This window comes from Rana temporaria, chromosome 1 (genome assembly GCF_905171775.1).
Source record: "Rana temporaria chromosome 1, aRanTem1.1, whole genome shotgun sequence".
NCBI lineage: Eukaryota > Metazoa > Chordata > Amphibia > Anura > Ranidae > Rana > Rana temporaria.
The window spans coordinates 681,494,075-681,507,423 of record NC_053489.1 but is presented as its reverse complement, the minus strand read 5'-3'; the positions used below and the strand labels follow the sequence as shown (position 1 = coordinate 681,507,423).

At 44.7% G+C, this 13,349-nt stretch overlaps 1 protein-coding gene across 1 annotated transcript in view; it reads left to right on the top strand.

Annotated features, from left to right (window-relative positions):
* LOC120924666 overlaps positions 1-13,349 on the top strand; it is a 61,442-nt gene that overhangs the window by 11,175 nt on the left and 36,918 nt on the right. The window contains exons 3-4 of the mRNA XM_040335662.1: positions 8,206-8,388; positions 11,163-11,345. Coding sequence (XP_040191596.1) covers positions 8,206-8,388; positions 11,163-11,345 — 366 coding nt within the window. The remainder of the gene's footprint in view (positions 1-8,205; positions 8,389-11,162; positions 11,346-13,349) is intronic.

Here is a 13,349-nt window from a genome sequence, read left to right as displayed (position 1 = left end):
GACACTTACCTGCTCCACGGCTCCAGCGACGCTCCGGACGGGGCTCCGCTCCTCGCCCCCCCCCCTCCATCTTCATGCTCAGTGTGGGCACCCGGCCGTGACAGCTTTCGGCTTCACGGCCGGGCACCTACTGCGCATGCGCGAGCGGCACTGCGCAAGCGCGAGCGGGGGCGGCCCGGCTAGGCGCCGTCTGATTGGACAGGCGATCGCCGAGGACCTGTCACGTGTCCTGGGCGATCGCCTACAGCAACCCCTTCCTGTAGGTGATTAAGCTTTCGGCATCACGGCCGGGCACCCACTGCACATGCGCGAGTGGCACTGCGCAAGCGCGAGCGGTGCGGCCCGGCGAGGCGCCGTCTGATTGGACAGGCGATCGCCAAGGACCTGTCACGTGTCCTGGGCGATCGCCTACAGCAACCCCTTCCTGTAGGTGATTAAGCTTTCGGCATCACGGCCGGGCACCCACTGCACATGCGCGAGCGGCACTGCGCAAGCGCGAGCGGGGGCGGCCCGGCTAGGCGCCGTCTGATTGGACAGGCGATCGCCGAGGACCTGTCACGTGTCCTGGGCGATCGCCTACAGCAACCCCTTCCTGTAGGTGATTAAGCTTATTCGCCTAGGCGATTAGGCTTAATCGTCTACCCTGAAGGAGGAAGTGGGACAGGAAGTCCCACTCCTCCTGAAGCCCCCACTCCCCCCCCAAAAAAAATTACATGCCAAATGTGGCATGTAAGGGGGTGAGGAGTGGGATAAGCGGAAGTTCCAAATTTGGGTGGAACTCCGCTTTAATACTGCAAGGACATTTCCAAAAGACCAGATCTCCTCTGTAGCACAACAAGTAAGGCTGCAGGTGTGGGACCAGGAAGATCCCGGTTCAAATACACCCCAGTACATGACAAGTGGTTCTGCTAGACCCGTGACTCCATTCACATGTGCTGCTGGCTTCTGTGTTCACCTATGGGTGTTGCCTGCTCTCCTGTCGAATTATATCCCTTTCCCTTCTGTCACTTCCTGCCCCGCCTCCCAGTCTGCTTTCCTATATAAGACATGCTCAGTGCAGCTCATGTTTCCTGAGCAACTTCCTAGTTTCTCCATGTTCCTGCTTTCCCACGTATTACTTGTATTTAGGGATGAGACCCGATGTTCGAGTCGAACATCAGGTGTTCGCCCATTCACCGAATTTAGAACATTATGGGGCCTTCGCAGGATATTTGAGCGCCCACAGAATGCTTAAAAATATGCACTGCGAGACTCTCGCGCTCACGTCTTGTACGTCCAGGACGTGAGCGTGAGAGGAGCCGAGCCTGCCCGACTATACACAAGTGTACTGCGCTCTGTATATGCCGGCGCAGTATTCAAACTCGGCTCGGGAAAGCGGGTATCGGCGTATATCACGCACCCACAATTTTGCCCTGATTGTCAGGGCAAAAAAGTGCGTGGTATAGGCCGATAAATACGGTACATACAAATCATTGAAAAAAAATGGCGCGAGTTCCCCCCAGTCCATTACCAGGCCCTTTTGGGTCTGCTATGGATATTAAGGGGAACCCCCCCAAAATCCATACCAGACCCTTATCCGAGCACGCAACCTGGCATTTCACAGGAAAAGGGGGGAAGAGAGAGCGCTCCCCCTCCTGAATTGTACCAGGCCACATGCCCTTAACATGGGGAGGGTGCTTTGAATCCCCCCCCCAAAACACCTTGGGGACAAGGGCCTCTTCCCCACATTCCTTGCCCCGTGGTTGTGGGGGTCTGCGAGTGGGGGCTTATAGGAATCTGGAAGCCCCCCTTTAACAAGGGGGTCCCCAGATCCCGCCCCACCTATGTGAATGGTATCGGGTACATTGTACCCCTACACATTCACCAAAAAAGTGTCAAAAATAAAAAATTACAGTTTTTGACAATTCCTTTACAAAAACAAAGTGTCCAGCGATGTAAATCCATCTTCAATCACAGTGCCGAAGACCAGAGAAGTAAAGGAAAAAAAAAAAGAAAATCTCCGCCTCTATGGGAGGTGTCCCGTTAACTGCAGCCTTTTCACAATGACAGCTGTTATATAGCTATGATTGAAGATGGATTTACACGGGACATCCACAACCACTGGGCAAGGGTTGTGGGGAAGAGGCCCTTGTCCCCATCAACATGGAGACAAGGTGTTTTGGGGGAGACCCCAAAGCACCCTCCCCATGAGGCCTGGTATGGTTCAGGAGGGGGGCACTCTTACCCCCCCCCTTTTCCTGCGGCTTGTCAGGTTGTGTGCTTGGATAATTGTCTGATATGGATTTTGGGGGGACCCCCACACCATTTTTATTTTGGTGCAGGGTTCCCCTTAAAAGCCATACCAGACCTGAAGGGATTTTTTTTAGGGGGCCACACCATTTTTTTATCATCAGGGGTCCTGGTAAAGGCTGGGGCATAGACGCTACATCCTTGGGAACCTTGAGTTGGGCTTTCACAAGGGCTCACTACCATAGGAACCTGAAACAGAACCAATATATCCAAACCCCATGTGAGCAATCTGATCCAGGGCTGTCTTAATGAGAGGGCGCACCTGGGTACTAACCAGGGGTCCCAGCTGCATGTGGGGCCCCTGCACTTTCCCCAAAGCAGCTGATCCTTTAGCCCATGCTGGCCCGAAAATAGCATACTAGCTCATTATCAATTATTTACCTGAGATCAAAGCCCCTGCAGCCGTCCTCGTACACCTCCTCTGGCGACCGACATCTCTTCCGGGGGTTACTTCCGGGTATTGTGGCTCGGAGCTGTGATTGGCCGCAGCCACGATGACGTCACTTCCGCCGGTAGCGGCACACAGACTGAAGCAACGACACATTCGTGCCATTGCTTCAGTTTGCCCCAGTGCCCCAGTGCGCATGTGTCGATGACATTGGCACATGCAGGGGATAGGAGATATCCTGCGTAGCTACAGGTAAGGCTTACCTGTAGCATAAAAAGTGGCCTGTAAGGGTTTACAACCACTTTAATGCAGAGCTACACCCAAAAGGGGACGCTACACTTGTCTACCTCCTACCTACTTGATGTCTGTTTACCTGCACTGTCTCAATTGTAGGGGCCCCAGAGCATTACTTCGCCCAGGGGCCCATGATGCTATTAAGATGGCCCTGATCTGATCTACATCATAGTTAACCCCTTCACGCCTAAGGGTAAAACAGATCCTAATGCCTAGGCCCAATTTTCTATCTTTGACATGTGTTAGTAAAACCGTACATATCATCACAACCAGTGGCGGCCCGTCCATAGGGGGCGCATGGGCGCCGCCCCCCCCTCTCCCCAAAGCCAGTAAAAAAAAAAAAAAAAAAAAAATTTTTTTTTTGGGCCCTTTAAGAAAAAAAAAAGGTCCTTTAAGACGGTGCATGTTCAGGGTGAGCGCCGGTCAAAGACTCAGAGCACTGCTATAGCATCATTGAAGCGTCATGCCAATGCAGCAGGCAAGACGCTTCATTTGCAGTTTTTTTTTAAGCTCTGTGGCTATGTGCTGTGCGCCATGAGCCAATCACTCTCCAGTGTCTCCACTCTCCTCTCTAATTGGGTCCTGCTGCTTCCTCACTGCAGAAGGAAATGGGCGGTGCTTTCCCCAGGGCAGTGTTACTTTCGGTTTTGACTCCAGGAGGACTCTAAGGTAAGAAACTTATAAAAACACTTTATTTGTCTCATTGTCTGTCCTGTCCAGTGTCCCTGTCCATCCCATCATGTCCAGCACCTTGTGCTGTATGCTCAGCCTGTACTGTGATCGGACTGAGAGAGGACAGGAGGGAGGGGGAGGGTGCCGTGCTTCACATCTCCTGTCTGTGTGTGAGGGCGCCATAGAGTACTGCGTCCTGCAGCTGTGCACAAATCTCTTATCTCTGTCTGTCTATCTAATCTATCTGACTGTCCTGCCTGTCCCCTCTCTCTCTCTCTCTCTCTCTCTCTCTCTCTGTCTGTCTGTCTGTCTGTCTGTCTGTCTGATTATCTCTCTATCTCTCTATCTATCTATCTATTTCTCTATAGCTCTATCTATCTATATCTATCTATCTATCTATCTATCTATCTATCTATCTATCTATCTATCTATCTATCTATCTATCTATCTATCTATCTCTCTATAGCTCTATCTATCTATCTATCTATCTATCTATCTATCTATCTATCTATCTATCTATCTATCTATCTATCTATCTATCTATCTCTCTATCTATAGCTCTATCTATCTATCTATCTCTCTATCTATAGATCTATCTATCTCTCTATCTATAGCTCTATCTATCTATCTATCTCTCTATCTATAGATCTATCTATCTCTCTATCTATAGCTCTATCTATCTATCTATCTATCTATCTATCTATCTATCTATCGATCTCTCTATCTATAGATCTATCTATCTCTCTATCTATAGCTCTATCTATAGATCTATCTATCTATCTATCTATCTATCTATAGCTCTATCTATAGCTCTATCTATCTATCTCTCGATCTATAGATCTATCTATCTCTCTCTATCTATCTATCTCTCTATCTATAGCTCTATGTCTCTATCTATCTATGTCTCTATCTATCTATCTATAGCTCTATCTATCTCTCTCTCTCTATAGATCTATCTCTCTCTCTCTCTCTCTATAGATCTATCTCTCTCTCTCTATAGATCTATATCTATCTATCTATCTATCTATCTATCTATTAGCTACCTCTGTCTAATTATCTATCTATTTATCTATCTAATTATCTGTCTGTCTATCTATATCTATTTGTCTGTTTATCTATCTATCTATCTATCTATCTATAGCTATCTGCCTAATTATCTATTTATCTATCTAATTATCTATCTATATCTATCTGTCTGTCTGTTTAATTATCTATCTATCTATCTATCTATCTATCTATCTATCTATCTATCTATCTATCTATCTATAGCTCTATATCTCTATGTCTCTATCTATCTATCTATCTATCTATCTATTTGTCTGTCTATCTAATTATCTATAGCTAGCTGTCTGTCTGATTATCTATCTATCTATCTATCTATCTATCTATCTATCTATCTATATCCATCTAATTATCTATCTATATCTATATATCTGTCTGTTTAATTATCTATCTACAGCTCTATCTCTTTATCTATCTACAGCTCGCTCTATCTATCTATCTATCTATCTATCTATCTATCTATCTATCTATCTATCTATCTATCTATCTATCTATCTATCTATCTATCTATCTATCTATCGCTCTCCCTCTCTCTCTCTCTTTCTCTGTCTCTCTCTATCTGTTTAATTGTCTGTCTGTCTATCTATCTATCTATCTATCTATCTATCGCTCTCTATCTAATTATCTATCTATATCTGTCTGTCTGATTATCTATCTATCTATCTATCGATCTATCTATCGATCTATCTAATTATCTATATCTATATGTCTGTCTAATTATCTATCTATCTATCTATCTATCTATCTAATTATCTATCTGTATGTCTAATTATCTATCTATCTATCTATCTAATTATCTATAGCTCTATCTCTCTCCCCCTCCCTCCATCTATCTATCTGTTTAATTATCTATTTATCTATAGCTCTATCTAGCTATGTCTCTCTATCTATCTATCTATCTGTCTGTCTGTCTATCTAATTATCTATCTAATTATATATAGCTCTATCTCTCGCTCCCCCCCCCTCCCTCTATCTATCTATCTATCTATCTATCTATAGCTATCTGCCTAATTATCTATTTATCTATCTATCTAATTATCTATCTATCTATCTATCTATCTATCTATCTATCTATCTATCTATCTATCTATCTATCTATTTGTTTTATTATCTGTCTGTCTATCTATCTATCTGTCTCTCTGTCTGTCTGCAGGTCCCATTGTCTGCGAGTGGCGGGGGGGGGGGGGGTTGACTGGGGTTTTGTTTGCGCCCCCCCAAAAAAATAGAGCACCAGCCGCCACTGATCACAACCACTTAATGTTTCCAGGCAGATCTTACCTTGTTTTTTTCCTGACAAATTGGGCTTTTATTTTGGGTAAATGGTAATGGATATCTCCTGATTTTTTAAATTATCTAAGGAAAACTGGCCCAAAATAGTAAAACAAACATTGTTTTGTATTAACCACTTCAGTCCCGGAGGATTTGCCTGCCAAATGACCAGGTCGACGTGGCTCCCAAACAAAATTCACGTCCTTTTGTTCCCACAAATAGAGCTTTCTTTTGGTGGCATTTGATCACCTCTGCGGTTTTTATTTTTTGTGCTATAAACAAAAATAGAGCGTCAATTTCTAAAAAAATAAATGTTTTCCTCAGTTTAGGCCGATATGTATTCTTCTACATATTTTTGGTAAAAAAAGCGTTTATTGATTGGTTTACGCAAAAGTTATAGCGTCTACAAAATAGGGGATAGATTTATATAATTTTTATTAATATTTTTTTTTTTTACAAGTGTAGCGCCCACCCCAAATTTAGGGGGCGCTATTTCAAATTTAAGGGATGTTTGGGTCAGTACTTGGGCTCAGACCTGTTTGATTAATACAGATTTGCCTCTGCTCTGGCAGTGGTACTACTTGGTACATTTCCTGTGTTACCTGCAGGTGGCGTTACCATCTCGGGCTTATGTTGGAACGCAGGTGTACCATGGTGTGTTGGGTGTCCCTTATGAAGCTCATGAAAAAAGTTTATCGATGTACATGAATGTTGGTAGTGCATATAATAACCAATGTGACATAGCTAAACAGTGTTCAATATAAAGAATTATCCACAACAAACCAAACCATAGTGAGCTGGCATGAATGGCCATAAATCAAAAGCAAACCAAACCAGTGACCATAAAATGAAAACATAACCACTGGATAGACCTCCCAATGTAAGCAGGGGTGTATTTAGGTTTTGTGCTGCCCTAGGCCTGACGAAACTCGCACACCCCCTACTTTATATATGACGCACCCCCTCCTGTCAAGACTACGCCCCTTCCTTTTTAAGACCCGCCCTGTCATTTTCATGGGAGGAAGACAGAGGGACGCGGTGGGATGAGGACAGGGTGGGATGAGGGGGACAGGATGGGATGAGGACAGAGGGACAGTATGAGATGAGGACAGAGGGACAGGGTGGGATGAGGACGACAGGATGGGATGAGGACAGAGGGACAGTATGAGATGAGGACAGAGGGACAGTATGAGATGAGGACAGAAGGACAGTATGAGATGACGACAGGGGGACAGGGTGGGATGAGGACGACAGGGGGACACGGTGGGATGAGGACGACACGGGGACAGGATGGGATGAGGACAGAGGGACAGTATGAGATGAGGACAGAGAGACAGTATGAGATGAGGACAGAGGGACAGGATGGAATGAGGACAGAGGGACAGGATGGGATGAGGACAGAATGAGATGAGGACAGAGGGACAGGATGGGATGAGGACAGAGGGACAGGATGGGATGAGGACAGAGGGACAGGATGGGATGAGGACAGAGGGACAGGATGGGATGAGGACAGAGGGACAGGATGGGATGAGGACAGAGGGATAGGATGGGATGAGGACAGAGGGACAAGATGGGATGAGGACAGAAGAAAAGGATGGGATGAGGACAGGGGGACAGGATGGGATGAGGACAGGGGGACAGGCTTTTTTGCCGCCCCCTGCAAGGTGCCGCCCTAGGCCTGGGCCTTGTCGGCCTAGGCCATAATACAGCACTGAATGTAAGGTACCCTTTGGGGAAAGAGATACCAACAAGGACAACCGGAGGTCCGCACAGGTGAATGCACAGCAATCAACCCACACAGGAGTCTGGATTAAATGGGTCTGTTCATGTGTATCATTGGGTTTTCTCTCAGATCTGATGGGTCACTGAAAAGTTCTTCCTGCATTACCTGAGAGTACACCTGGGTGGTTATATTACATATGCTCATGAACCTGTTTTTGAGCATTTCTTTTTGTGGGCGTTATTTTTAGCATTTGTATTTGCGTTTGAGTGTTTTTGTACAGCTTTTTTGAGCTTTGCCTTTTTTTTTTTAATAGCCAATAAAGAGAAAAATGTAATCTGTTTCATTCATTTCATGGAAATTTTGAATGATGTCATTCAAGAAGAGTGTGGGGTGACCATAGAAAGAGAGGGTGGTCCATATACCACTGAAACGTTCCATCCCATCACACACAATCACTTTACTCCTCGAACTGCATATAATGATCTGCTTTTACCTTCCGGTTTCATAGGTTACTGTAAAAAGCCGACCCTTGGAAATGTGTCCAGTTTTTATGTAAATAAGAGGCACTATAATAAGGGAGAATGGATCGCAGTACAATGTAAACTTGGATATTCTCCAACATCTGAAACAATGAGATGTGACAACCCCCGCTCCTCCCAGGAGTGGACTCCTCCCACTAGTAGCTGTTTAGGTGAGTACAACAACAGAGGACACTTCCGTCATGAACACGGTATGAGAACTGAACTATGTACGCTATATTCAGAAGAAAATGGACTACCTCAAAGTCTTATAAAGTCTAACCTTTTTATTTCATTAAATATAAATGTGCACTTATAGCACTAATGTGCTATAGCAGGGGTAGGCAACCCACGGCACTGGTGCCACCAGCGGCACTCAAAGCCTCTTTTGCCAGAACTTGACTCCCCCCCCCCCATCAGAAGAGCAGCACAGGGAAGTGTCAGTGAGACACTAATGCATTCCAATTTTAGAATTCACCAAGCTGCACCTGCACTGAGGGGGAGGCACAACGCCCTCACACAATGTATAAGATGGGAAACATTGTTTGGTTCTCTAACTTTGTTGTAGCATAACAGGTCATTCAGGTCTAGTATGGATTTTAAGGGGAACCCTGCGCCAAAAAAAAAAAAAGAAAAAAAAAAAAAAGAAACCCCCCCCCTAAAAATCCATACCAGAACCTTATCCGAGCGCGCAACCTGGCAGGCCTCCCCCTCCTGAATCGTACCAGGTCACATGCTGATGGGGACAAGGGCCTCATCCCCACAACCCTTGCCCAGTGGTTGTGGGTGTCTGCGGGTGGGGGGCTTGTCAGAATCTGGAAGCCCTCTTAAACAAAGGGGATCCCCAGATCCCGCGCCCCTATGTGAATTGGTAACAGGGTACATTGTAAAAAAGAAAAAAAAATCCAGTTATGTAATCCATTCTTGTCCCGGGATACGGAAAAATATTACGCATCGATCAGATTCCGCCTCCATGGGAGAAGCCCGCCGAATGACGCTACACCTGCCGTGACAGCTCTTAAATAGGTGAGTTCGGGGTCACCCGTGACGTGCCCAGGTGACCCCACCCCTTCTGACGCAACAGGGAAACTTTGCAGGGTTACCCAGTGAAATGTACGGCCGACCCCGCCCTTCTGACGCAACTGGGTTTCCAGCGGTTTCTCCGTGGCGTCACGGAGACCACAGGAAACCCCTGTTGCGTCAGAGGGGTGGGGTCACCCGTATATGTCACTGGGTAACCCCGCTGCACTTTCCCATTGCGTCAGAGGGGGACAGGTTCACCCGCGCATGTCATGGGTGACCCCGCCCTCGGCTATTTAAGAGCTGTCATAGTGTCATTCGGCAGGTGCCTCCCATGGAGGCATAATGGGATCATGGCGGTGTTTTTCTGTATCCTGGGATGAGAATGGATTACATGACTGGATTTATTTTTTATTTTTTTAATAAAGGACTTGTCCCAAGCTGTCTGTGTTTTTTACCATTTTTGTGAAATGGTAGGGGTACGATTTACCCCATTACAAATTCACATGGGGGGCGGAATCTAGGGGTCCCCTTTGTTAAAGGGGGCGTCCAGATTCCGATAAGCCCCCCGCCCGCATACCCCCACAACCAACGGGCAAGTTTCGTGGGGATGAGGCCCTAGTCCCCATCAACATGAGGGCATGTGGCCTGGTACAGTTTAGGATAGTGGGCGCTCACTCGTCCTCCCCTCTTTTCCTGTGGCCTGCCAGGTTGCATGCTCGGATAAGGGTCTGTTTTTTTTTTTGGCGTGGGGTTACCCTTAAAATCCATACCAGACCTGAAGGGCCTGGTATGGAACCTGGGGGGACCCCCATGCCTTGTTGTTGGTATGTTTTTTTTCAATGACTTTTTTCTGTATTGCCGGGACCCGACAATTCATTACAGCCTCACTCTGTTAAACGACGTCTTTATTGGATAAAATCAGATCAAAACATAATCCAAAATGGTGCAGTCAAGATGAAAAAGTGGACAACAGGACAAAAAATGGCTAACATGTTTCACATCGTAAGATGCTTACTCATGGATATTAAACATGTTAGCCATTTTTTGTCCTGTTGTTCACTTTTTCATCTTGACTGCACCATTTTGGATTATGTTTTGATCTGATTTCATCCAATAAAGACGTTGTGTAACAGAGTGCTGCAGTCCAGGATGTTTTCCAATTCCATGCACCTGTGCAGAGCCAGCACCTGTCGGTTTCAGTAGGGCGGAAGCAATCCGAGGGGTCAGTAGCTTTTAGAGCGGTATCATTTCTTCAATTTATTATAGCCGCGAGTAGTTTTAAAGGACTTTAATTTTTAGAAATTACATTTTGTGCAGAGACTGTTCTAAACACGGGAGAAATGTGACACTTTACAGGCATACTATACACACAACCCAGGTATGAAATTTAACTTTTATTGTTTCACTTTAAGCATTATTAAAATCATGGCTCCCGAAAAACATGAGTTTTTAAAACTTTTTTTGCATTAATACATGTCCCCTGAGGCAGGACCCGGGTCCCCAAACACTTTTTATAATAATAACTTGCACATTAACCTTTAAAATTAGCACTTTTGATTTTTCACGTTCGTGTCCCATTGACTTTAACGTTTTTCATGGTTCAAGTTTTCAAACTTGCCTGTTTGCAAGTTCTGCTGCGACCCGGGGGGGGGGGGGGGCTGTTCAGCTCATCCCTAGTTCCCACAATATCAGGACTCCTCCATAATCTGATCCATACTGATGGCTTCCTGATGAATGTTCTAGTGATTGTCTTCATAGAATCCTGCAGACGGATCCCAGGAATTTCCCATAATGAGGAGGTCAGACCATGGACCATATACCACTGAAAGGTCCCATCAACTGATCCATCCCATCCCCCACAGTCCTTTAAACCTCACACTGTATATAGTGTATAATCATCTGATTTTATCTTCTTATTCCACAGCTCAGTGTAAAAAGCCGACCATAGAGAATGTGAACAGTCTCATTATGGACAAGGAGTATTATAAGAAGGGAGACAGGATAATAATACGGTGCAATGATGGATATTATCCCACATCCAGCACAATGAGATGTAAAAACCCCCACGCCTCCCTGGAATGGTCTCCTTCCACTGTTACCTGTATAGGTGAGTACAAGAACACTTTTTCCTTTTCTCACAAGTCACTAGGGTGGGAGGTAAGGGGCAGGTGCTGCCCCCTTAGAGTTGGGTAGGCTGGGCACCTTTGTTTTTTGTTTTTTTTGTTTGTTTTTTGAGTTTAGAGGATATAGCACTTATATATATAGTAGGAAGGCGAGGGTACTTCCCCTAAGGGTTTTTTTTTTTTTTTTTTTTACTTTTTCACTAAACACTAGGGTTGGAGGTATGGGACAGTTGCTGCCTTTTGAGAGTTAGGCAGGTTTAGCACTATAATATATATATATATATATATATATATATATATATATATATTAAAAAAAAGAAAAAGAAAGAGGATTTTTTCTCTTTTCTTTTATCTTTCCCTCTTTTTCATTTAAGCAATAGGGGTGGAGGTATGGGACAGAAGCTGCCACCTGAGAGTTATGTATGCTTCTCTCTTCCTTCCTTCCTCCCTTTTGGGTTCCCCGTTTCCTTATATTCTATTCCTCTACAGCCATTATTAGTATGTGGATCAGGAATCATGATGCACCGCTTTGTATATATACAAGAGAGGGGTCACTCTTTCTCCTGAGTGAACTGGTAGAAAGATAGGCCATCATAGAATAATCAATATAAAGGACAACAAGGAGACCATGTATGTGTGTGTTGTTATATGTATGTCAACATATAGTCATAATAATGTGTATGTTAATGTTAAGTTATTGTCAAAAATATTTAATAAAATTTTATAAAAAAAAAAAAAAAAACAAGAACACATCATACACACAGTATGAGAACTGAACTCTGTACAGTATATTCAGAACAAATGTACATAATCTTCTTTAATGTCGTACTAAATCCTAACTTTTTTATTTCATTCAAGAAAGTCCATTGTGTATAGTCTACTTCGTTGAATGTTTGCATTTTTCTTTGGGTGGATGATCCCACAGCCGCTGCACCCCACTCCGGTTTGTCTCCCTTAGGCAGCCACTCCTATAGAGACACCTGTGCATGCGCTCTTCTGGCCGGGGCTGTGTGTTTTGTAGTGGAAAAATAGGTTGTATGCAGAGCACACAGCCATTTTGCCTTCTGCTAATAAGCACCACACTTCATCTTATTGAAATAATCCATCTTAGGCTAAAGTTCACTCACCATTTATTCATGTCAAGGGACATCATCAGACTGTACTTATCATTTCAGCTCCCAGCAAACACTGGCTTGCCGACGCCCTCACAGTGTCCTTTTATTATAACAAAAGCTCTCACAAACAGCAGCTGATTGGCTGCAGCATGCGACCTCCTCCATGGGAAGTCAGGACACAGCATGGGGGCTCCACACAGCAAATGCCCATATATGGATTTAACACAACACAGGCTGTGACAATATATGATAACCCTTCTGTAACGGTCACCACCGTTTACGATATCCCATCCATCAACCACGACAGCTTATCTGACACTCCAACCAACAGGACCTGATCCATCCCATTTCCCAGAATAACCGAGACACACAGCTCTGGGTTCTGGTTTCAAATGAAAGACATCTTTATTGGTACGCTCTCAGGGTTTTATACAGTTCAAGCATGAAAAGAACAAAGAGACTCTCCACACCCTCATCACACACTGGGGATTCAATACACCTTCAGATGGGCTAATTACTAATCAGTATTCAGACATTTCGGTGCCAGGCTGACATTTTTAACATGACCTAATTACTACACCTGAGAAGTCACATTCCACATCTTAGACAGACGTTCTGTCTCCGCATACAGCTTGACAAGTTCCATTCCACATCCTGTATCAATAGAATTCACACAAAGCAGCATCACACAATGAGAGGTCTTTCAGAAGCAGACTCAATTAGCATGTCAACAGTCTACACAGAGGAATGAGTCACTATTGACCGGTTGGGTCAACATTAACCAACAACTTGCTATATCTCAAGATCCTGCAACATGAATTATCAGTAATGTCCCATCTCATGTAATTTCTAATTAATATTTCTCAGTCACCC